The sequence below is a fragment of the Callorhinchus milii genome, unplaced genomic scaffold (assembly GCF_018977255.1).
Source record: "Callorhinchus milii isolate IMCB2004 unplaced genomic scaffold, IMCB_Cmil_1.0 Scaffold21, whole genome shotgun sequence".
In the NCBI taxonomy this organism is placed as follows: domain Eukaryota; kingdom Metazoa; phylum Chordata; class Chondrichthyes; order Chimaeriformes; family Callorhinchidae; genus Callorhinchus; species Callorhinchus milii.
The window spans coordinates 689,028-714,754 of NW_024704762.1; the positions used below are offsets into that span (position 1 = coordinate 689,028).

General features: G+C 46.9%; 2 protein-coding genes across 2 annotated transcripts in view; one reads left to right on the top strand and one right to left on the bottom strand.

Moving 5' to 3' along the window:
- Positions 1-4,166: 4,166 nt before the first annotated feature.
- Positions 4,167-8,221, top strand: LOC103190430 (potassium voltage-gated channel subfamily V member 2-like). Its single transcript, XM_007911209.2, has 2 exons — positions 4,167-5,541; positions 7,706-8,221. The coding sequence occupies exons 1-2, from the start codon at positions 4,288-4,290 to the stop codon at positions 7,964-7,966; spliced, it is 1,515 nt and encodes a 504-aa protein (XP_007909400.1). The 5' UTR covers positions 4,167-4,287; the 3' UTR covers positions 7,967-8,221.
- Positions 8,222-22,261: 14,040 nt separating this feature from the next.
- Positions 22,262-25,727, bottom strand: part of rfx2 (regulatory factor X, 2 (influences HLA class II expression)) — a 34,730-nt gene continuing 31,264 nt past the window's right edge. The window contains exon 17 of the mRNA XM_007911208.2: positions 22,262-23,670. Within this exon, the coding sequence (XP_007909399.1) occupies positions 23,531-23,670 (140 nt within the window). The 3' untranslated portion in view covers positions 22,262-23,530. The remainder of the gene's footprint in view (positions 23,671-25,727) is intronic.

Consider the following 25,727-nt stretch of genomic DNA (forward strand, 5'->3'; position numbering starts at 1 on the left):
CCTCAATTCTTTCTCCACACAATTAATGACTAAAGCTCCAGATAATCCCCTCTAGTCAGCACAGACACATGGCTTCGCAGATCACTGTCCAGCGTTAGTCAGAGCTACTGACTACATAAAACAAAACATGGAATGCCGATGCCACTTGTACATCTAATTATTGCTTCTAGCACTATGTGTGGTGATAGCTCACAACTGTCGTCAATCTGTCAAGCAGAACACAAAATAAATCAATAGGTAGAACAACAACTTGGATTTATATAGTGCCCTTCACATGGGGTAGCGTCTCAGAGCACTTGACAGTAGCAGAGTCTGACCCTGAACCAGAGGGAGAGGGGAGGTGACCATAAGCACAATCAAAAAGGAAGGTCTTTAGGTGGGATTTTAAAGGGGAGAGGGAGGGAGGGGGCAAGGTGGAGGGATTGAAGGAGAGAGTGCCCGAGTTTCGGGGTGTAGTGACTGAAGGCACGGCCACCAATGGTGGAACAGAGGACGCAAGGGCCAAACCAGAGGTGGCAGGTGGAGGAGTGGGGTGTAATAATAATAATAATCCTTGCATTTGATACAGTGCCTCATCACAGCTTTGAGACGTCTCAAAGCGCTTCACAGAATATATGTAAAGTGAATTGACTGTATATTTTGTGGGCGAAACGCGGCAGTCAATTGCACACAGCAGCGTCCTACAAACGGTCGTGGATTGAGTGACCAAATTATTTTGTTTCCGGAAAAGCGATCCACCAATCGATTAACAACTGAGTTCCTATTTACTGCGAAGTAAACAGAGGCGTGTGGAGTAAAAAAGACTTGCCGAACATTTCACCCTGCTGGGAATCTAACCCAGGTGCTCTCGTTTGCGAGCCAAGTGATCTCACCACTGAACTACAAGACTCCACAGCAGATCAGATCGTAGGGAGATGCAAAAGCATGAAGGGATCTGAAAATGAGTGAGGATCTTGAAATCGATCCGATCAGCACAAGATCGGTCTGGTTGAAGAAGGCCCTTTGGCTCATCCAATCTCATCCCTCCAGAGCACCCACCTACTGCCCGACATCACATCCATCTACTGCCCCACATCACACCCACCTACTGCCCCACATCACACCCACCTACTGCCCCACATCACATCCATCTACTGCCCCACATCACACCCACCTACTGCCCCACATCACACCCAGCTACTGCCCCACATCACACCCACCTACTGCCCCACATCACATCATGGTGCTGATTATTAAATGAATCCAGTGTTCTGGTCTCTACCACCTGTTCCAGTTGGGGATTGCCTTCCGGCTAAAGCACTGTACAGCCTGAATGACATCTGAGAACCTGAACGCAACTGATTTATCAATATAAACCAGCGTCCTGTTTGTCTTGTTTATTGCTGCCTCACACTATGTGGCATAGTGAGCGACATGTCAACTAACACCCCTAGATCTCTCTCAGCTTCCCTCTTAGCAACTTCTATCTTGTGTTTCGGCACCGGGATCCGTTACTGTAAAGCACTTTGAGATGGCATCCGGCGTGGAGGGTGCTATATAAGTCCAAGTTGTTGTTTCCTATTATTGAAGCCTATATGTAGTCATTTGCATTTATCCTTTTAGATTAAAAATGAACAGAACAGCCTCAGCTGTGTGATTTAATCCATAAACTGTGAAGACTCGCCCACTAATAGAGCCATTGAAATTTACAGCACCGAAGAGGGCCAATTGGCCCATCGTGTCCATACTCTTACAGAGCCATCAGAGCAATTCAGTGCCATTTACAATCTCTCGCCCTCTTGGTTTATTCCCTGTTAGTTCTCTGACTTCCTTTTTTACCTTCCCTACAACCTTTGACATATTTTCCATTATGCTTTCTTTAATTTCTACCTCATCTTGTGCGTTCTCCCCACACCCGGCTGCTGCCCCCATATTGGTTTAAATCCTTCCCCCGCAGCAAAGAGATTGGTCCCAGCCCTGCTCAGGCACTCACCCTGTACAGATCCCACCCCACAACTGGTCCCAATGTCCCGAACTCCTGCACCTTCCCTCTGTTCCAGCCACGTGTCTCCCTGTTACTGTGCTGAGGCACAGGGAGCAATCCTGAGGCTACAGTCCTGTGCCTCTCGATCTCCTCAATCCCCAAACTCCCTCCACAGAACCCAAAACCTACTCTTTTCTATGTCATTTGTTCCTACATGAACCATGATGATTAGCTGCTCTCCTTCCCACTCCAAAATCTTCTACACCTGCTCCATCATGTCCCTCACCCTGGCACCTGGGAGGCAAGACACTATTCGGGATTCATGGTTGCAGCTACAGAGATTCCTGTTACTTCCCTGACTGACCTGCACTTTCCCCTTTGGGAGCCACTGGCTGCACAGTGACACAGCATTGCTCACGGGTACTCAGTGCCTGATACCTGTTTGCTACGGCAACTTTCCCTGCACTCTCCTTTCTATTTTTCTTTCCCCCGTGGACAGTCATCCTCCTCTGTCTCCTGCCTGTGGGGGTTAACCTCCTGGAGTGAGTGACCAGGAACCCCTCAGCCTCCCGAGCTGCTCCTCAAGTTTGAAGTTGGGAAAATTTCATACATGTGTAATTGTCCCCAGCACTCAAGAGGGAGAACATTATGTAGTTTCCACACAAAACAGGCAGGTATAAATAACCCTGGATTAACTTGTCCAATCTTCTTATTAATAATAAGCCTTCCATCTCATGTACCGAGCAGTTTTCTTGTTAAGAAGAAATCCCAAAATATATCTGCGCTGCCATGGAATTGCTTGTGGACTGTGTCCCACCTGGTTTTTGATGCTATCTTTTCCTGGTCCATGTTAATGGGTTATGAAGTGTAACAGCCTGAGAAACCTGGAATGGAACTCTGCTCTGAGCTGCCACCACATCTTTGTGAACAAGCTGATGGCTTTGTGTTTCCTTGCTAGCTGGACACACTCCAGTGACACAGCCAAGATCTTCCTTCCTTGAGGATGAAGTGGTTTCACTTGGAAAATCTAATTTCTCATTTGACACCCCACACATATACATAACAACAAGAAATGCTAGACAAAAAGAGACCAAGGTCCATCTAGTTCACCTTCCACCTTCTTGGCTGTCGCCTGCGCATATGTCCCAAACTCCCTATGTACTGTATCCCATTATGTTATTTCCTAAAAGAAAATATCTAATCTGTGTTTGAAAGACTCAACATTTCATACAGTCAATTAGCTTTTCAGCATATCCTGTGAAGCGCTTTGAGACATCCAGAAGATGTGATAAGGCTCTATATAAAATGCAAGGATTATTATTATTAGATTTACATAGATTGTAAGATATTATTATTACTTAGGCTCAATTGGTAGCATTCTCACCTGTGAATCAGACATTTGTGGAATCACAGAAATGTAGAAACGGGAGTAGGCCATTCAGCCCCTCGAGCCTGTTCTGCCGTTCTGTAGGATCATGGCTGATTTGTACCTCAAGTCCAATTACCCGCCCATGCCCCATATCCCTCAATAACTTGACCTAACAGTCTTGAAAATGTGAATGGATCGAGCCACATATCGGGACTTTGAGCTCATACCCCAGTCTGACACTCCAATGCAGCGCTTGGGAAGCCCCGAATGATCTTTCAGGTGAGATGTTAAATTGCAACCACATCTGTTCAGATTCCATGTTAAGGACTCCATTGGACCGTTCATCCACAAAATACACCAACAATCATCGGTCACTCAATGGCTGTTTGTGGCCCATTGTGTGCAAATTGGCTGCTACGATACATACAAAATCCAGTCATATATATATATACAAATCCTGAGACATGTTGTTGAGCTCCATAGCAACTGCTATGATTTTTAAAATAAATACAAGGGTCTAATTTCCAGCACTTGTTAATGGGATTAATAAGCCACACATTAAAATGTCTCTCCCCCTGGTTGCTATCGTGGAAATTGATGACATTGGATCAGAGCTGCCTGGGTCCATATCATTTAGTTGAGGTTTATTTGTGCCAATCTGAGGAATTAATAAGGAATTCTATAAATTGACACGGTAAATTAAACCCTTGTTTAAACTATATTTCATTTAATATCACACTAGACAAATATGGTTCATACCCAGTTATGTCACAGAAAAGATTACATCTTCTGATCCATTAATTCTTTTAATCTCTTAACAGTTGGTTGTGACTTTGCGTCTTCCGGAAGCAATCCTTTAATCAACTTTAGACAATCCTCTTTTACTTTTAACTTGATTTAGACCAGAACAGACGGAGCTACCGCTGCACACAAGAAGCTGCAGGAATTGAGCAAAATGAAGCAACTGCAAAAGAGACGATCTAGTCTGTTTGCCAATCTCAAAATCGGAGATACTACAAGTTTTTCACAAAGTATTGAAGAAGAAGAAAATTACATCCCATTTGCCTTGGACAGTTCAGTCAAACAGTGGACTTCTGCTCACCACTTGGGCCCTGATGAGGAACAGACTGAAAACTTGCAGAATAAACACCAATTTCTGAACATTAATGTTGGAGGGAGTTGTTTTAAGATTGTTCACAAAGCCGCAGCGAAATTCCCAAAGACCAGGATCGGGAAACTTGCGACAATGCAGGATCCTGTGAGGAAACTGGAATTGTGCGATGATTATTCTGTCCAAACCAACGAGTACTTCTTTGATCGCAATCCCCAGATATTCCACAGTATTTTTCACTTCTACCAAAGCGGCACCTTGTGGATCATGGATGAATCGTGTCCCACGAACTTTGTGGAGGAAATCCGTTACTGGGGCCTTCACATCAAGTACACTCAGCCTTGTTGCCGCATACTATTTGAAGAGAAACGAGATGAACTGAAGGAATATCTTAAAATTCAGAAAGAACTTCAAGCGGAAGTGGATTTTGAGGAACATGAAGAAACTTTTCAAAAACAGTGTCTTGGAGAAATCCGAAGAAAAGTCTGGAATTTGATGAAAAATCCTTATTCTTCAATCAGTGCAAAGCTCATGGCGATTACATCCAGTCTCTTTGTTCTGATTTCGGTTGTGGCCATGACACTGAGCACAGTGCAGGAACTCCAGATACAGAGACCCAGCGGCAAGACTTACATGGAAATGGTGGAAAATATCTGTATCGTGTTCTTCACTGTTGAATATTTACTCCGAATTTTCTCTGCTCCAAAAATAAAGCAATTCTTGAAAAGTGTGTTGAACACCATGGACCTGTTTGCTGTTCTCCCGTTTTATATCCAGTTTGCCCTGGAGCACTACATTGAGGAAGGAGCGTTGCATTATTATGAAGATATTGAGGCTGTCGAAAGGGTCGGAAAACTTGGACAGATTTTAAAAATTATCCGTCTCACCCGCATATTTCGTATCTTGAAGCTGGCTCGCCACTCCACAGGCCTGCGGGCATTCGGCTTCACCCTGCGCCAGTGCTACCAGCAAGTGTGCTGCCTCCTGCTCTTCATTGCTATGGGCATCTTCACCTTCTCTGCCCTCATTCACTCCGTAGAACACGATGTTCCCGGCACCAACTTCAGCAGCATTCCAAGTGCTTGGTGGTGGGCGGCAGTAAGTGTGAGGATCTGTCCATACAGATGGTGTGTGTGTGGGTGGGGGCTGTGTGTGTGGGTGGGGGCTGTATGTGTGGTGGTGGAGGCTGTGTGTGTGGGTGGGGGCTGTGTGTGTGGTGGGGGCTGTGTGTGGGTGGGGGCTGTGTGTGTGGGTGGGGGCTGTGTGTGTGGTGGGGGCTGTGTGTGGTGGGGGCTGTGTGTGGTGGTGGGGGTTGTGTGTGTGGTGGGGGCTGTGTGTGTGGTGGTGAGGGCTGTGTGTGTGGTGGGGGCTGTGTGTGGTGGTGGGGGCTGTGTGTGTGGTGGGGGCTGTGTGTGTGGTGGGGGCTGTGTGTGGTGAGGGGGCTGTGTATGTGGTGGGGGCTGTGTGTGTGGTGGGGGCTGTGTATGTGGTGGGGGCTGTGTGTGGTGAGGGGGCTGTGTGTGTGGTGGGGGCTGTGTGTGTGGTGGGGGCTGTGTGTGGTGGTGGGGGCTGTGTGTGTGGTGGTGGGGTCTGTGGTTGTGGTGGTGGGGGCTGTGTGCGGTGGTGGGGTCTGTGGTTGCGGTGGTGGGGGCTGTGTGTGGTGGTGGGGGCTGTGGTTGCGGTGGTGGGGGCTGTGTGTGGTGGTGGGGGCTGTGTATGTGGTGGGGGCTGTGTGTGGTGGTGGGGGCTGTGTGTGGTGGTGGGGGCTGTGTATGTGGTGGGGGCTGTGTATCTGGTGGGGGCTGTGTGTGTGGTGGTGGGGGCTGTGTGTGTGGTCGTGGGGGCTGTGTGTGTGGTGGTGGGGTCTGTGGTTGTGGTGGTGGGGGCTGTGTGTGGTGGTGGGGGCTGTGTGCGGTGGTGGGGGCTGTGTGTGGTGGTGGGGTCTGTGGTTGTGGTGGTGGGGGCTGTGGTTGTGGTGGTGGGGGCTGTGTGTGGTGGTGGGGGCTGTGTGTGTGGTGGGGGCTGTGTGTGTGGTGGGGGCTGTGTGCGGTGGTGGGGGCTGTGTGCGGTGGTAGGGGCTGTGTATGTGGTGGGGGCTGTATGTGTGGTGGGGGCAGTGGTTGCGGTGGTGGGGGCTGTGTGTGTGGTGGGGTCTGTGGTTGTGGGGGCTGTGGTTGTGGTGGTAGGGGCTGTGTGTGTGGTGGGGGCTGTGTGTGTGGTGGGGGCTGTGTATGTGGTGGGGGCTGTGTGTGTGTGGGGGCTGTGTATGTGGTGGGGGCTGTGTGTGGTGGTGGGGGCTGTGTGTCTGGTGGGGGCTGTGTGTGTGGTGGGGTCTGTGGTTGCGGTGGTGGGGGCTGTGTGTGTGGTGGGGGCTGTGTGTGTGGTGGTGGGGGCTGTGTGTGTGGTGGGGGCTGTGTGTGTGGTGGGGGCTGTGTGTGTGGTGGGGGCTGTGTGTGTGGTGTCTTTGTATCTGTCTATGTTTCTGTTATCTGTCTTTCAATCCCTTAACCATCTCAAGACCAACTTCAACCAATGGTCCCCCCCCCCCCCCCACCCCACCCCCCCACCCCCCCCCCCCCCCCGTGGCGTGGTCTCCAGCTGTGCCCTCGGTGCAGCGCTGAGAGACACTGAGCTGTGATGGTACCTCACAAGTTGCTGTATATTTTGTGCTCGTGGGAAAGACCTTTTTTGGATCTTGTTTATGAGAGAGGGGGAGAGGGGCTTCACATGTGCCGAGATCTGTCAGCTGGGAAGGTTTAGATGATAATTTTAGTGAACAGAGAGGGGAGAGTGATTGTTTTGACGTTTAGATTGAGGAGCAGGTACCGACATTCCAGCCTCGGTGGCCATTGTGGTTCTCGTCGGCCTGAAACTCTAGACGTTGTTTTGTTTTAGTTTTAAGAAGTTCATGTGAAATCAAGTTCCAAAGTGGTGGAGAGATCAGGCAGGGAAATGGGGTTAAAGGATCTGCTCTGATCTAATGAAGCAACAGGTTTGATGGTCTGAAATAGGAGAGATTAGCAGTAATATTTTCGTTCAGATGATGGCAAGAATTTGGAATGGATTCCCACTTGAGGCGATGAATATAATCACTGATCTGCATCAGGTCTCATCACGGGGTGAGAATGACAGAGAATGCCCTGTGCCAGGGTCTAAATGAAGCTCCACTTGCCCTGATTGGCAGAGCGACTGGGAAACTAATAGTCTGGCTTTGTACAGTAGATAAGAGTTAGATTATCAACAAACTCTTGTATCCCTTCAGGTTAGCATCTCAACTGTAGGCTATGGAGACACAACACCAGAAACCCTGCTGGGCCGGATTGTGGCATTCGGGTGCATTTCCTTTGGGATCATCCTGAATGGCATGCCGATCTCCATCCTGTTTAACAAATTCTCTGACTATTACACCAAGCTCAAGGAGCACGAATATTCCTTAGCTGTAAAAGAAAGGGGAGCAATCGACTTTAAACGCAGAGCTGTGAAGAAACTAGCGAACTGCTGCAATGTCACAAACCAGAACTGAATCAATCAACTACATCAATATTTCTTGGCTCACACACAAAAACTGCAAACACTGAAAATCTGAAACTAGTAACTCCCGAGCAGAGTCAAGGCAGGTTCCCGAGGGCTCTCACTGCTCAGCTGACTGACTAACACAAGAGTATCAGCAACTTGGCCACGGACCCTGCGCCACTATCCTCCTGTGGAAGAAACAATAAGTCAATCTCCTTCATAACAGGAGAAAATTGGTTGGAAAAAACAGAGCAAAACAAATCAAAGGGGAAGTGAAAGTGTGGAGGTCAGTGACCAGACCACAACTCAAGGGCATTTACCGAATGTGTGAGGCTGTCCTCGTGCCGGGGGGGGGGGAGGGGGGGGGGGGTGGAGGGGGGAAAGGGGGGCTCCAGAACGAGAGGATTAACCGAGTCTCACAGTTTGTTACATTTGGTCTCACCGGGAGGCGGGTGGTCTGGGTTTTCCTAATCCTACATGTTGTTTGGTCAGCCTGACACCACATGGCACACAATGCTCATGAGAACCCAAGCTAGGCAGAGTTCCCTGTTTAGATCCTGCCTTTCCTTGCTAAAATTCTGGAACGCTTCGCTCACACCTCTCCCTCCATTCCCTACTTGCCCACAGCACAGTGGAGTCCTGTAGTGTATTGGTTAGATCGCTCGCCTCGCAAGCAAGAGGACCTGGGTTTGATTCCCGGGTGTGACAGGGCAAAACGCTAGGCAAGTTTCCTTACTCCACACATCCCTGTTTACCTAGCAATAAGTAGGAACCTGCTTGTTAATCGATTGGCGCATTGTTGATCACTTTTCCAGAGATATTAATAATAATTCTTGCATTTGATGCAGTGCCTTTTCCAGTGGGAGGGTTTCTCAGTCCTTCACAGGATCACACTGTAATGGTCAGTGACTGTAGGTGTCCATTTGCACACAACAATGACCCACAAACACCTGTAAAGTGAATGGCAAAATTTATTGTTGACCAGGAGTCTGGGAGAAACTTGCTTCTCTTTTTGAGCTGTGCCTTGGGATCTTTAACAACAACAACTTGCATTTATATAGTCCCCTCATGCAGGGCAGTGTCCCAGAGCGCATGACAATGGCAGAGCACGACACCGAGCCGGGGGGAGTGGGGAGGCGACCGTAGGCATGGTCAAAGTTGAAGGTCCTCAGACAACCCCTGAAGTTGGGGAAAGAGGGGGCAAGGCAGAGGGAAAGCGGAAGAGTATTGCAGAGTTTCAGGGCATAGTGACTGAAAGCGCAGCCAGCAATGGTGGTATGTGGGGCAAGAGCCAGTTGAGCGGAGGCAATGGGTTGGGGGATAAGCAGGTTGGAGAGATAGGGAGGTGCCAGAACATGAAGAGATTTGAAGACAAGCGTGAGGATCTTGAAATCGATCTGTTTGGTTAATCAGAGCCAGAGTGGAGCCTGGCTGGAACTGGTGTGATGCAGGTAAGGAGTTTACTTTGTGTGAGTGTGCGACGGCCAAGTTTTGGATTAACTTGGGGCAGGTTAGCCCCCGCCTAGCTCTGTATCATCTGCAAAATTGACAATTGTCCTCCCTGTACCCCAGTCCAGGTCATTTATATAGATCATAAACAGCAGTGGCCCCAATACCGACCCCTGGGGGTCACCACTGCACTTCCCTCCAGTCAGAAAAACAACCGTTCCCCACACTCTCTGCTCTCTGTCTCCCAGTTCTGTATCCGCTGCCACTGTCCCTTTAATACCGTGGGCTTCGATTTTACTTACAAGTCTCTTATGTGGCACTTTATCAAAACGGCTTTTGGAAATCCATATAAACTACACCAACTGCACTGCCTTCATCCACCCTCTCCGTTACTGCATCAAAAAACTCTTATTAAGTTTGTTAGACATGATTTGCCTTTGACACCGTGGACCACTCAATCTTCCTCCTCCCACCACAACCTTCAAGGCTCTGTCCTTGACTGGTTCAGGTCTTACCTTTCACACCGCCTCCACTTCGTCGCGGCAAACAGCTTCTCCTCCAGCCCCCGCCCCGTCTTGTGCAGTGTTCCTCAGGGCTCTGACCTCAGTCCCCTCCTCTTCACCCTCTACATGCTCTTCCTTGGTGACATCATCCACAGACATGGGGGAAATTTCTACATGTATGCGGGTGACACCCAACTCTACCTCTCTGCCTCCACCCTGAACTCCAGGACTACTGGGGTCCTGACCGACTGCCTGTTCGACATCAAGTCCTGGACGAGGGACAACTTTCTCCAACTCAACGTCAGCAAGACCGAGGCTCTCCTGATTGGCTCACGCCAGCGCCTCCGTACCTCGGGCACTGGCAGCATCAGCCTCCACGGCTGCACACTCAACCTCACTGAGCCTGTCAGGAACCTGGGGGTCTTGTTTGACCCTGAACTGTCCTTTCTCCCCCACATCCGCTCCATGACCGGCACTGCCTACCACCACCTCCGCAACATTGCCAGACTCCGCCACTGCCTCACCCCTCAGGGCCCCAAACCCTCACCCACACATTCGTCACTTCAAGGCTCGATTATGGAAACTCCCTCCTCATCGGCCTTCCCAACTCTTCCCTTCACAAGCTGCAGATCATCCAAAGCTCTGCAGCTCGTGTACTCTCACACACCAGCCTCCGTGACCCCATCACTCCCACCCTCGCCCGACTCCACTGGCTCCCCATCCCCCAGAGGATCGAGTTCAAGATCCTCGTCCTCACCATTAAGGCCATCCATGGCCTTGCCCCCTCCTACCTCTCTGACCTGCTGACTCCCTACCAACCTGCCCGCTCCCTCCGTTCAGCAGGCTCCAGCCTGCTTCATGGCTCCCGCCCGACCCGCCCTACCATCGGTGGCCGGGCTTCCAGCCTCTCCGCCCCCACACTCTGGAACTCCATCCCACAGTCCCTTCGCCTCGCTTCCTCCCTCGCCTCCTTCAAGGCCGATCTCAAGACCCTTCTCTTTGACCGTGCCTTTGGTCGCCCTCCCACCTCTCTGCCTTCCCTCACCCCTACACCACCCCTCCCCCATGCTCGGGCCATGACACCAGACTGTTCAGTGCTTTGGGACATCCTCCCAACATGAAAGGCGCTCTATAAATGTAATTCTGTTGTTTGTTGTTGTTGCCTTTAACAAATCCATGTTGACTGTCCTTTATTAACCCATATTTTTCTGAGTGAAAATTTAATTTGTGCTGAATTATAGTCTCTAGAAGTTTCCCCAATATTGACGTCTAGCTGACTGGCCTGTAGTTCCCGGGTTTATCCTTCTGCCCCTTTTTGTATAGGGGAGTAACATTTACAACTGTCCAGTCCTCTGGCACCTCCCAGTGTCCAAGGAGAATTGAAAGATTGTGCCCAGAGCCTCCGCTATTTCCAGCTTTACTTCCCTCAGTAACCGAGGATGCATCCCATCCGGACCGGGTGACTTATCCACCTTGAGCACCGACAACCTTCTTAGTCCCTCCTGTCAGTTTATTCTGAATTTATTCAATTTCTCTACCGTCTCCTCCGATACTGTGGCATTGGCTGCATCCTCTTCTTTTGTGAAGACAAATGCAAAGTCCTCATTCAGTACGTCAGCCGTGCCCTCCGCCTCCACAAGAAGATTTCCTCTTTAGTTCCTAATTGAACCCAAAAGGTTGACTTACCTTTTATTCTTTATATGATTATAAAATACCTTAGGGTTCCCTTTTATGTTACCCGCTCATCTTTTCTCATGCAATCTCTTTGCATCTCTTCTTTCTTTTCACAGTTCTCCTCTGTACTTCCTGTATTCAATTTGATTATCTTCTGTATTTTGGACCTGACATTTATCATAAGCCTCCTTTTACTGTTTCATTTTAATCCCAATTTCATTATTCATCCAGGGAAGTTTGGAAGCCCTCCTTTCCCCTTTGTGGGAATGTATTTGTTCTGTCCCCGAACTATCTCCTCCTTGAAGACTTCCCACTGCTCGTTAGCTGTTTTACCTGTCAATCTTCCTTTCCAGTCCACCTTAGCGAGGTCCCTTTTGAACTCATTGAAATTCACCTCTTCCAGTTGAGTATCTTCACCTTTGATTGGTCCTCATCCCTTTCCATAAGTACTTTAAACCTAATGATGTTGTGATCACTGTTGTCCAGATGCTCTCCTACTGAAACCTGCTCCACTTGCCCCACATCATTCCCTAGGACTAGATCCAGCACTGCTTCCTTCCTCGTTGGGCTGGAAACATACTGATCCCGAAGGTTATCCTGCACACATTTCAGGAATCCTCTCCCCTCCTTGCCCTTTACACTGTGTGATTCCCAGTCTACGTTAGAATAATTGAAGTCCCCCATTATCACCACTCTATTGGTTTTGCATCTTTCTGCAGATTTGCTTGTCTATTACCTTCCCACTATTTATTGGTCTGTAATATACACTTAATAGAGTAACAGCTCCTTTTCCGCTCCTTAACTCTAACCAAATACATTCTGTTTTTGGACCCTCGAGCACACCGTCCCTTTCCAGAGCTGTAAATGTGTGTTTAATCAATATTGCCACCCCCTCCTTTATTCTCCTCCCTATTCCCCTGAATACATTGTAGGCAGGAATATTCAGCTCCCATTCCTGCCCTTGTTTGAGCCATGTTTCCATTATTGCCACTACATCATAACCCCATGTGGCAGCTTGAAGTTTATTTCTCACCAACGTTATTTCTCTCTCTTTGTCACATCCATTCATTTACGCTCATTATACAAATGAGGATCAGTGAAGAGCAATGAGGTTGATTCACTGTTAGCAGAGAAATGGCAGCTCAGGAACGTTCAACAATTGGACGTATATAGTGCCCTCCACGCCAGACGGCGTCTCAGAGCGCTTTATAGTAACGGATCCCGGGGACAAGCCGGGGGAAGGGGAAGGAGCCAGGGTAAGGGACCAGGAGGAGGGGGAGGAGCTGGGGGAGGGGGAGGAGCCAGGGATGGGGAGGAGTCAGGCGAGAGGGAGGAGCCATGGGGAGGGGGAGGAGCCAGGGGGAGGAGCCAGGGGGAGGGAGCCAGGGGGAGGGAGCCAGGGGGAGGGGGGAGGGGCCAAGGGGAGGAGCCAGGGGATAGGAGCCAGGGGGAGGGGGAGGAGCAATGGGGAGGGGGAGGAGCCAGTGGGAGGAGCCAGGGGGAGGAGCCAGGGGGAGGGAGCCAGGGGGAGGAACCAAGGGGAAGATCCAGGGGAGGGGGAGGAGCCAGGGGGAGGGGGAGGAGCCAGGGGAGGGGAAGGGGGGAAGGGGAGGAGCCAATGGAGGGGGAGGGGCCAGTGGAGGGGGAGGGGCCAGGAGGAGGGGGAGGAAGGTGACCAAAGGTGTGGTCGAAATGAAAGGTCTTCAGCCGAGACCTGAAAATGGGAAGGGAGGGAGTGAGACAAAGGGAGTGAGGAAGGGAGTTCCAGAGCCTCGGGGCATAGTGGCTGAAGGCACAGCCACCGAGGGTGGAGTGGAGGACTCGGGACGAGGAGGAGGTCAGACCCGGAGGGACGAAGGCAACGGGTACTGTTCAGTGACACAAAGAGAAGCAAAAATGTAGAGATGGGGAGCAAAGAGAGAGAATTAAGTTAAAGCAGCCATTTGAGTTAGTGAGGACCCCCCCCTCACACCAACCCCAGAGAGTAAGAGTAAAAAAAGGCAGTAAGGGTTATAAATGTTTAACCTCCATTAATCTCCCCTTCACCCTCGTTATTGGCCTACATACAGAGTCATGTAGCTTCGTGGTTAGAGCACTCACCTGGCAAGCAAGAGGACATAGGTTTGATTCCTGGGCGGGTCCGTGTGAAATGTTGGGCAAGTTTTCTTACCCCACACGATTTTCTAAATGTAATTTGTTATTTTAAAACAATGGCCGTCTCCTCTGATTCTATCATTTACACCAATTTACAAGTTGTTAGCAAATTTAACAATTTTAACAGTGGAGTTGCACTGAATCTGCAAACCCAGGTCATTATTAATAATAATATTATATACAAGGAACAGCATTGATCCCCTGAAGGAACCCACTGAACCCCCCTCCCCAGGTGAGTGATCTCCCGTAAACAACTTGTGCACTCTTCTTTTATAAATTTTGCCTTTTTTCCCTGAACATTGAAGCCATATGTAAGATGATGACAGCCAATTCTATCTCTCTGCCTCCACCCTCGATTCCAGGACCGATGCTGCTCTGAAGATTTGCTCATCAAACATCAAGTCCTGGAGGCTCTGACTTTCTGCAGCTCAGGGTAATAACAACAACAACAACAAGATTCCATTTATAAAGCGCCTTTCACGTCAGGAGGACGTCCCAAGGCGCTGCACAGTTGGGTCGTGACCCGAGCAGGGGGGAAATGGTCAGGGTGAGGGGAGGGAAGGGAGGGAGCGAGGAGGGGAGAAATGGTCAGGGTGAGGGGAGGGAAGGGAGGGAGCGAGGAGGGGGAAGAGAGTCGAGAGGGGAGCTGAAGGCACGGTCAAAGAGAAAAAAAAAAGCTCTCCTCATTGGCTTCATCAGCATTTTCTCACCTCAGGCGCTGACATCATCAACCTGCACGGATGCATTCCACCTCACGGAGTTTGTGCAGAGAATCAGAATATTGTTTGACCCCAATTTTTCCTCGATTTCCCGCCTCTAGCATCACCTCTCCCCCCAGGTTGCCAAAACCCTCTACAATTATCACATTAAGATTTGATTGTTCCAACTCTCCGGTCGACAGTCTCCCCAGTTATTCCCTTCACAAGATGCAGAGTAGAACTCTGCCAACTCCAGACTCCATGTGCCCAGCATCCCCCACCTCCCCATCGGATCAAAATTAAGGATCCTCATCCTCACTTCTAAATACCTCCAATGTCCTCAGCCATTCCACACAACCCAGTGGCCCTGGATGCTCTCCCTGCCAGATCTGCACCACCGTTGTTTGGTGAGCTTTCAGCCACCCTGTCCCCGCTCTCTGGAACTCCACCCCAACGCCTCGCTCTTCCCGACGTCAAAACCCACCTGCCCTTTCGACATGCGCCCCCTTGGCCTGGGCTCCCAATCAGTGATGTGAAGTGTTTTGAGATCCTCCTGATGATATTGTATGAGTGGAAACCTCTAGCTTAGTGGTTAGAGCTCGAGCCTCACAAGCCAGAGGACCCAGGTTCAATTGGCAGCTCGCTTTTCCGAGGGTAATAATCCCTTTAAGCAAAAATATTAATTTGGGCACTCAAACCATGAGTGTTTGTGTAACGCTGCTGTGCACAATTGGCTGCCATGTTTCACCCACAAAATATACAGTCAATTCACTTTACAGTAAATTCTGTGAAGCGCTTTGAGACATCTCAAAGATGTGATAAGGCGCTATATCAAATGCAAGGATTATTATTATAAATGTAAACTGTCATACCCTGTTTCGCTGTTTCATCCTTTGCCTGTTTTTAGAAGAAAATGTGTGCTTTTAAACTAGACATAATGTTTGCATTGATTTCCCACTGATGATTGAATAGTTTTTTGTACACAATCCTCCCACAACAGGTGGCAGGTTAGCAATGTGCAGGGTTTTATCCCCATGAAAAGCATTTAAAGCTCCTTTGTCTTGTGTATGTCTTCCTTCCCACTCTTTGTTTGGTACAAACATAAGATCATAAGAACATAAGAATTAGGAGCAGGAGTCGGCCATTCGGCCCTTCGTGCCTGTGCTCCGCCATTCAATAAGATCGTGGCTGATCTTCTCACCTAACTCTGATTACCCGCCCTATCCCCATATCCCCTAATCCCTCTATTTTTCAAGAATCTATCAGTCTCAGCCTTGAAAATGTTCAAGGACTGAGCATCTACAGCCTTCTGGGGTAGTGAATTCCATAAGTTCACTACCCTCTGAGTGAAGAAATGTTTCCTCAACTCTGTTCTAAAAGGCTGACCCTTAATTTTAAGACTGTGACCCCTTGTTATAGATTCTCCTAACGGGGAAACAGACCCTCTGTGTCTACTTTATGAGCCCTTCAAGAATCTTATAAGTTTCAATAGGATCCCCCCCAATTCTTCTGTACTCTATAGAGAATACAGCCCCAGTTTATTCAGCTTATCCTCATAGGTCAGTCCCCTCATCCCAGGAACTAACTGAGTGAATCTACACTGCACCCCCTTGAGGGCAAGTATGTCCTTTTTTAAATAAGAAGACCAGAACTGCACACAATACTCGAGGTGCGGTCTCACCAAAGCCCTATACAGTTGCAGCAAGACTTCCCTACTCTTATATTCTAAACCTTTTGCAATGAACGCTAACTGCCGTTCGCCTTCTTAGTTGCTGCTGCACCTGCAAACTAACTTTTTGGGACTGGTGTACAAGGACACCCAAATCCCTTTGAATACTAACTCTATCTAACTTCTCCCCTTCCAGAAAATAATCTGTTCTTTTATTCTTGCTACCAAGGTGAATAATTTCACACTTGCTAACATTGAATTCCATCTGCCACCTACTTGCCCACTCCCCGCGCCTATCTATATCTTGTTGCAATCTTTTTGCATCATCCTGAGAGCTCACTCTGCTACCTAGTTTAGTATCATCCGCGAATTTAGACACATTACATTCAATGTCCTCGTCCAGATCATTGATGTAAATGGTAAATAGCTGAGGCCCAAGCACTGATCCTTGTGGCACTCCACTAGTTACATCTCCTGCCAATTCGAGAATGATCCGTTTATCACTACTCTCTGCTTTCTACCCGATAGCCACTCTTCTATCCATGTTAATATTTTCCCATTAATCCCGTGGGCCTTGATCTTGAGTAACAGCCTTTTGTGTGGCACCTTGTCAAATGCCTTCCTAAAATCCAAATATACCACATCTACTGGTTCCCCCTTATCCAACCTGCTAGATACATCCTCAAAAAATTCTAAAAGGTTAGTCAAGCATGACTTCCCTTTTGTAAAGCCATGTTGACTCTGCCTAATCTTTTTATGGTCTTCCAGGTATCCCATAACTACGTCTTTTATTAAGGACTCAAGAATTTTCCCTACAACTGACGTCAAACTAACTGGTCTATAGTTTTCCCTATTTTCTCTCCCACCCTTCTTAAATAGTGGAGTTACGTTTGCAATCTTCCAATCAATGGGAACTTTTCCAGTATCCACAGACTTTTGGAAGATTATAGACATGCCATCCACTATCTCAGTAGCCACCTCCTTTAAAACTCTCGGATGCAGGCCATCCGGTCCAGGGGATTTATCGGTTTTAAGACCCGACAATTTACCTAGAACCATCTCTTTACTAATGTTAATCTCCCTAAGTTGCTCGCTAACATTGTCTTCTTGGTCCTCTATTTTTGGTATGTTTCCAGTGTCTTCTACGGTGAAGACTGTAGAAAAATACTTGTTTAATGACTCTGCCATGTCTTTGTCCCCTATTATAATTCCTCTGGTCTCATTCACCCTCACTAGCCTTTTCCTCTTCATATATTTGTAAAAACTCTTGGAGTCTGTTTTTATGTTCTTTGCTCGTTTGCCCTCGTAATCTATTTTCTCCCTCTTGATCAATTTTTTGGTCCTCCTCTGTTGTTCCCTAAAGTTCTCCCAATCCTCGGGTTTACTACTCATCTTCGCTGTTTTATAGGCTTTTTCTTTTGATTTGATACTGTCCCTAACTGCTCTCGTTAGCCACGGCTGCACCACCTTTCCCAATGGCATTCTTATTCCTCAAAGGAATATGTGCTCATTGGGAATTTTGCACTATCTCCTTGAATGTCTGCCATTGCTGGTCTAAATTTTTATTCAATTTAGAGTTCAATTTGAATACAAACTAGTTGATGCACTTAACCTAATAATTACTCCCCAAGTAGCTTGTATTACTTCTCAGAGCTCAGACAGCTTCCGTCTCACCAACAAAAGTTGGAGGAACTTATAATTAATAATAATAATAAAGGTTTAAAGGGCCTAAAATAAAAATAGAAGTGGCTGGGAAAACTCAGGTCAGGCAGCATCTATGGAAAAAGTGCATCAACATTTTGGGTCAATGACCCTTTGTCAGAACTGGACATGTTGGGAGGGAGAGACTTTTAAGGGCTGACAAAGAGGGGGGAGGCAGGGCAAGAAAAAGGAGAAATTGGGGTAGAGGACAGGGGATGATGGGTTAAAGAGGTGTTAATGATGCAAAACAAAGGGTGGGAGGGGGGAGGAAGTGCAACAAAATAGGCCGACCAGAGAGAGGAATGGTGTGTCTGGGACCCAGATGATGTGGTGATGGTCATGGAAGAGGGGGAGGGGGAAGGTGAGCTGTTATGGTCTGAAATTGTTGAAATCAATATTGAGGCCCGAGGGCTGTAAGGTCCCGAGCAGATCAATGAGGTGCTGTTCCTTGAGCTTGCGCTGTGGCTCATTGGAACAGCGTAGGAGACCGTGGATGGAGAGGTCAGAGTGCGAATATTTTACCTTTTGTTTAAAGGGGCCGTGTGGACTGGAGCAGGAGGGAGCTCCGCCTCAGCAATGAACCATCACTGTAGTTGGTAGAATGGGCTGAGGATTCAGCCTCAAAGTGCATAGGTCATTCAGTCCCAAATAACAGCAACTCCTCTGTTATTGGATGAAACCAACTTAAAATGTTTTCGGGTGTCGAAGCATCATCAGGGGTTGTAAAAGGAGAGATACAATCATGTTTTGTTCACACTAGCTAAAGAAATTCCCTACTTACAGGGCAGGGAATTTAGTTATGAGTTTAACTCAGCACAAGCTGAGAAAAAATAACAATCCTTGTAATTAATATAGTACATATCAAACGTCAAAAAGTCAAAAGTGATTCACAGAAAACTGCTGGTCAGGTATAGTGACTGGTTAAATAGGTGAATGCTGCAGCCAATTTGTGCACAGCAATGTCCAATAAACAGCCATTATGTGAATGACCAATTTAACTGGAAGATTGTTGGCCAGGAGGTATTGCCTTCTCTTTTCCAACAGTATCACAGCTAATAATAATAATAATAATCATGTTTAACATCCACCTGAACAAAGAGACAAGAGCCTCAGTTTAAAGTCTCAAACAGAGGATGACACCTACAAAGTGGGAGTGTGACTGACTGACAGCAAGGCTAAACCAGTTTGTAGTTATTGTTACATCAAATGCATTCATTAATATCAGATGTAGCTTAATCTGGGAAAATTACAAAGGATACAATAAGTTTAGTAATATTTCATCACAATATATACAATTCTTTGAAGAAAATCACCGATGGGTATCAGGAAGAAAATCACAAGACTGGAAATGTTAAAGAATTTCATTTTTACATCCATTTATATACAAATTACAGAGATAAACACATTTCATTTTGTAAGTCATAACCATTAAGGTCATTCCGTATTTATAGACTACAGTTTATTAAGAATGAAGGGAAAAAATGAAAGTTGAACCAGTGTCCTAGGCATATATACATATAAACATACAAACTTCCAAACTGAAAACCTGTACATTGTAAATTATCTCAAACTCCTCAGTGAGAATTTTATTTTAAAAATCCAGGAATTGAGTTTGACCAGTTAACAAAATACGAGCTGTCTGATCACATGATATTAAAATATTGGGGTCTTTTTACTCAAGAGTTTGAATTTCATGTGGCAATGTGCAAAATCCAAACTCCAGCATCAAAATGGATCAAAAAATGTTACTCCATGAACTCTGCAGAGTCTTCGACACAAAGACCTCAGACACAGGAGCTACTTGCTCTACTGTCCAGGCACAATCCACTTTTTTTCATCCAAGTAACATCTCAATGTTTTTTTTTGCCAAAACATTTTGAAGCTCAATAAGAGTCACATTAATACTAAATCAGATGATGAATTTAGGAAGCCACCTACACTGTGGAAAACAAAGTCCATTTCCTGTCCTGGATGCAGATATATGGGAAGATGGCCACAAAGCCAGGCTCTGCACATCAGCATTTACTTCTGGGCTGAAAGTTAAAGTTCAAATTCACATCACAGGGAGCACGAGGAGTGCAGGAGTCACATCAGTGGCCAAATCCATTAACTCACTAATTTACATAAGGCAGCCCCAGGAGTCATCAAATGACAGCAAAACGCTCCTCCCAGCCAACCCAGGTTTGGGTGTAGAGTCGTATAGAAGCAGGGAATTAAGCTATTAAAGTCTATCATTATCATCTTCTATCTTGGGGGGTTATACTCTGAACAGACCTCTGTACATTACGGCAGTTTTGAATCCGAGATATAATGGTTACAAGTACAATCACCCCAACAGATGCTTTTAAAAGTTCTCATCTGAGTCACCAGACGGCTCAATCTCACAACGATTAAACCTGAAACCTCGGTAAGTTTCAATTGTGGAAATGAACTAACTGCGAGAGTAATCTCACAAATGCATTTATTCTTGCAATGAATTTGAAGCTATCACACTCTCTGACCTTACTCACATTCAAAGCCGCATTTGGTTCCACAAGGCCATCAATTCAGCAAAACAAAATCATAGCAGAAAGTTACAATCAAACTGCACATTTTCTCGAGCCATTACACTGCCCCCAAACCATTCCATACCATCAGCAAAACAGCTGGAGGCAAAGTTATTTACGACACATTGTCTAAGAACTTTATAACACCCAACTCAAGGTTCGCTTGCAAGATATTACTGACTGAGTGTATGTAAACCTCACCTCCACCTCCAGGTTTACATACACTCCAGTTTACCCTAACCCTAAGTCCAACAATGTACACGTGGCAAAATACTGCAGATGCTAGAAATCTGAAATTAAAATAGAAGTGGCTGAGAACACTCAGAAGGTCAGGCAGCATCTATGGGACAGACCTTAACACCGAATGCAACAACAGCCTCAACACTCCAGGCAGCAACTCCCAGTCACAGCTTCTCGACAATCAGAAAGGTCAATGTTACACACTTCAGTATATCACTCCATTATCTTACTAAGATAAACATCCCACAGGTTAGCATTTCAAAAGATTCTACTTATTTTCTTAGGCACAGATCTGGGGTCTCGATCTTTGTCAACGTGCTTGGCTGGGTGTCACTCACTGGATTGCATGAACAGAATTTTTTGGCCAGCAAAACATAGAAAAGTTCAACCTTTGTGCTGTTCGGTAGAACACAGGTATATTATAAAATAAAAATTAATCTAAAAAAATTACATCATCATTACATTATCTGCATAGCTCATTTAAAAGAATAAAAATCAAAGAGGGCATTTCATCAGCCTGACAAGCTGCTAATGGTACTCTCGCTTCAGGGGCAAAGATCTGTTGAAACACTTGAGCAGTTTGTGGCTGAGAGTGATATGAAGGACAGGTTTATACCTCACTAGAATATAATCAGCAGGTTGCTATGTGAACACGGACACATTTAAACAATATCAACTTCTTTCTATGTCACAATAGCTGAATGATATATTAACACCAAATATATTGACTGGTGTTGCCGTCACCCGAACACTGAGTTTATGCAAAAGCTTCCAACAATGGAGCGGTGTTTGAATTTATGGCATTTAAAATCAAGTTGAAAGATTTATTCAGTTGAATATAATTATCATTAACATCATAATCAGTGACAAAGCCGCACAGAAAATCACTCCTGTTATTTGAACAAACTGTTGAAAGCTTTAAGGAACAATGTTAAAACTGATAGAATGGAGGAGAGACGTTATGGGCTGAGGTTGGACCTGGAACAGAGGGAACTTTTCTGCTCAGTGACCAGACTCTTGACGTGCCTGATGAACCAACACCAAATGTGAACAGTATATTTTCAAGATCAAGTAACAAGATTGGATTTTTAACATAATTATGGGAAGTTGCCTTTTTGATGATGTTATAGTTTGTTTGCATGATGTTATATAGTTAATGATATTTAACTTACTAGATAGAGTAATAGTTCTGGTAAAGCTGACACTACTCACTGTTACTTTTTGCTCAGCAGAGATGTGAACAAAATCCTTCAGTACCCATTAACTGCTTGTAATAGCAACGAAAATAATTCAGTATTTCATTAATTATCACTTAAAACGTCCCAGCGCTTTGGGAAAGTTTGGGAAAAGCGCTATACAAATGTAATTTGTTGTTGTTGTAAAAAGATTCATAAATTTGCAGCGTAATGTGAAATTGCGGGGGGGGAGACCCCAAACCTTATTGCTTGACCTTTATTCACTCTCACCTTCTAAGCTTTCCTTCATACAAGTCATTTCTATTTCAGTTACTATTTGTTTTCACACCCAACTAAGAGTAGGTTTGTCTGAGAAATCTAGTCACAATTAAGACCAACAGCAGCTGTACACACCCTGCTTAGCTTCTAGTCTAATCGGCCAGGGTGAGGGTCCAGGGTTGGGGTGAGGGTTTGGCGTGAGGGTCGGGGTGAGGGTTTGGCGTGAGGGTCGGGGTGAGGGAGCCAGGAGTGGGGGATGGGGGGTGAGGTTCTGCTGCTGGTTTATGCATTTTTCAGAAATGAGTGACTGCTGTACTGAATACACTAAGACGAGTGCTATATGATACAAAGCTAGAGGTCACTCTGTACATTGCGAGTCATTTACTTTGAAACCATCAGAATAGCAAAAATACATATAAACTTCAGTTTCTAAAAGTTCAGGTTCACAGTCTCTGGTCAGACAGTTACAGGCACTGGTACGTTTATAAAACATCAGTATTTACCTAAGGCACAGCTTGTGTTCGTTCACACACACACACACACACACACACACACACAACTCACCAATCACAAATTTTGAATGGACAGCTGCTAATCCATCCACAAGCAGCTTAAATGATGCGATGGAACACTCCCTGGTAAATGCATCAAAAAACCCGATAGGAAGCTGCCATGTGGTTTCAGGTAAGAGAGCTGCTCTGCAGTTGTGGGACCTACTTATCTCAGTTCTTTGCCAGATTACGCAGTTACACTGCAAGGGGATGAGTCCAACTAAGCAGAAAGAGCAGCCAGGAAAGGGGGCTTTAATGAGCAGAGAGAAGATGGGATGGGCGCTGAATCTTTCCCCCAGCACAGTCCAACGTGAGCATTATGAGGGAAAGTTAGGTCAGCAGCTCTGGCTGCTCAGAGACCAGCAGGGTACTTGTGGACAAGAGCAGAGGAAGCACTTATTTATAAATCAGCCAAAATTGTGTTTTTCAAGGCAGTCCCAATCCCCTCACAGACCCTACAGTGTGAATACACAGCAACACCAACGGGCAGCTAGAGGTAGGAAACCATTAGAAAACCTTTTAATTAAAAAAAACCCAAACATTGACAGTTTCCTCTCTAACCCGATTTTCCACCTTAGATATTGTTTCTTGTGCATTTAAGATACACTAGAAAACAATACAAATCCAATCTTCCATCTGTTTTTCAGTGGTTCTTGCCAATAATAAATATAGTTTTGCTTTGAATCCAAATAGTGATCCTCGGCCATCTTTAGCTAAGGAATAAAGGGCTCAAACTTTCCACACCAACTACTTCAGCTCTTTAATTTCTGTTCTATCCTGAAAAGCTGTAGGGCTCCTGCCTACAGCAAACCAGCAAAGTTGACACCTCATACACACAACCAAGGTGAGCAACACCTACATCAGGAGGTTAAAAGCCAACTCTAGTAACTGGTTCATTCCGAAGAGACCAGGAGCCTGTAGAGATTTCAGTCAATTTACATAGAATTCATTATTTCCTGGTGTACTGAGCTGTCCAACTCCTGAAGAGCATGGCTGAGTTCCACACGCTCCCTTTTCACAGGGGGTTCATTCACTCCTCTGGAGTCACCATCAATTTCACTGTCCACACCATCTTCTGTTTAAAAGACAAAAAAAAAATTCACAAATTGATGTTAAGAGAATTGTTTCACATTGTACGCAAGAAATTGTCCTGGAATGTTAGGGTGTAAACTATGCCATGTGGTGATTGATGCCCGTCTGTGGGCACAACCATTTCCACCCCTCTCCCAATGGCTGCACCTGAAGCTGGAGCAACTTGTCACGGTCATGTCTGGCGTACCCCAGGGCTCTGTCCTTGTCTCCTCTTTAATATCTATATGCTCCCCCTCGGTGACATCATCCGCAGACATGGGATCAACATCCACATGTATGCGGATGCCACCCAACTCTATCTTTCTGCCCCCACCCTCAACTCCAGGACCACTGCTGTCCTGACAGACTGTCTGTCTGCCCCCACCCTCAACTCCAGGTCCCACTGCTGTCCTGACAGACTGTCTGTCTGCCCCCACCCTCAACTCCAGGACCACTGCTGTCCTGACAGACTGTCTGTCTGCCCCCACCCTCAACTCCAGGTCCCACTGCTGTCCTGACAGACTGTCTGTCGGACATCAAGTCCTGGATGAGGGCAAACTTCCTACAGTTGAATGTGAACAAGACTGAGGCTCTCCTGATTGACTCACACCAGCGCCTCCGCACCTCAGGCTCTGGCAGCATCACCCTCCATGGTGTACACTACAACTCACCAACTCACCAGTCAGTCAGGAACCGAGGTGTCTTGTTCGACCCTCAACTGTCTTTTCTTCCTCACATCCAAGCCATGACCCGCTCTGCCTTCCCTCACCTCCGGAACATCGCCCGACTCCACCACTACCTCACCCTCAGGCCACTGAAACTCTTGTTCACGCCTTCGTCACCTCCAGACTCGACTATGCAAACTCCCTGCGTGTCGGCCTTCCCAACTCCTCCCTCCACAGACTGCAGGTAATCCAGAACTAACTCTGCAGCCCGTGTCCTCTCCAGCACCAAACTCCATGACCTCATCCAGATCTCTGCACCCCATCTCCCCCACTCCCGCCCGACTCCATTGGCTCTCTATCCTTCAGAGGATCCAGTTCAGGATCCTGGCCCTCACAAACAAAGCCCTCCATGGCCTCGCCCCACCCTACCTCTGCGACCTCCTAACCCCCTACCAACCGGCCCGCTCCCTCCGCTCAGCCGGCTCTGGCTGCTCCACATCCCCCGACCTACCCGCCCCACCATTGGTGGGAGAGCCCTCAGCCACTCTGCCCCAACCTCTAGAATTCCATCCCCCAGTCACTCCGCCTCGCCCCCTCCTTAGCCTCCTTCAAGTCGGCCACCCCCCTTTCCTCCCCCCTGACCCCAGCTCGGGTCTGAAATGCTGTACTCTGTCCAGCGTCTTGAGACCTCCACCCGACGTGAAAGGCACTATACAAATGTAATCTTGTTGTTGTTGTTATGTTGAAATGAAAGAATCGAGCGTGTTCTTTACCTACCCCTGGAACAGACGTGCAAACTGTGCTCTGTGGCCAACAAGCTCCCCTTGAATGATTTTTGTGATCACCTTAAATCTGCCCTCCAGTTACTGACTGGCCACGAGCTGCAGTTCCTGTTTGACATAGTTCCCCTATGTTGTTTCATCCAAAAAATACAGTCACTCCACTTTACGATACATTCTGTGAAGCGCTTTGGGACATCAACAACCCAATAAGGGGCTATACCAATTACAAGGATTATTATAGAATCTTATAGTACAGAAGGAGGCCATTCTACCCATCGTGTCTGAGTCAGCTATCCTAGTCCCACTCCCCTGCTCTTACCCCATAGCCTTGCAATTTTTTCCTTTTCAAGTATCTATCCAATTTCATTTTGAAACCTACTATTGAATCTGCTTCCACACCCTTTCAGGCAGTGTGTTCCAGATTCCAGGTATTATTTGCCATTAGTTATTGAGGACATAAAAACAAGATCAACACAGACCAGTGTGGGCACCATTGACTATCAGTCTGAGAAACTGCCTTTGACCCCGATTCATTTAATAATCAATCCCACTAACAATTCGCCACCCGCCTATGAAAATCCACGGGCCTTAAATCTGAAAATGCAAATGTGTTT

Bases quoted from the DNA above. Each gene is read 5' to 3' on its own strand.
- LOC103190430 (XM_007911209.2), top strand. From the start codon at position 4,288: ATGAAGCAACTGCAAAAGAGACGATCTAGTCTGTTTGCCAATCTCAAA. The intron at 5,542-7,705 runs GTAAGTGTGAGG...GTATCCCTTCAG, and splicing joins GTGCTTGGTGGTGGGCGGCA to GTTAGCATCTCAACTGTAGG.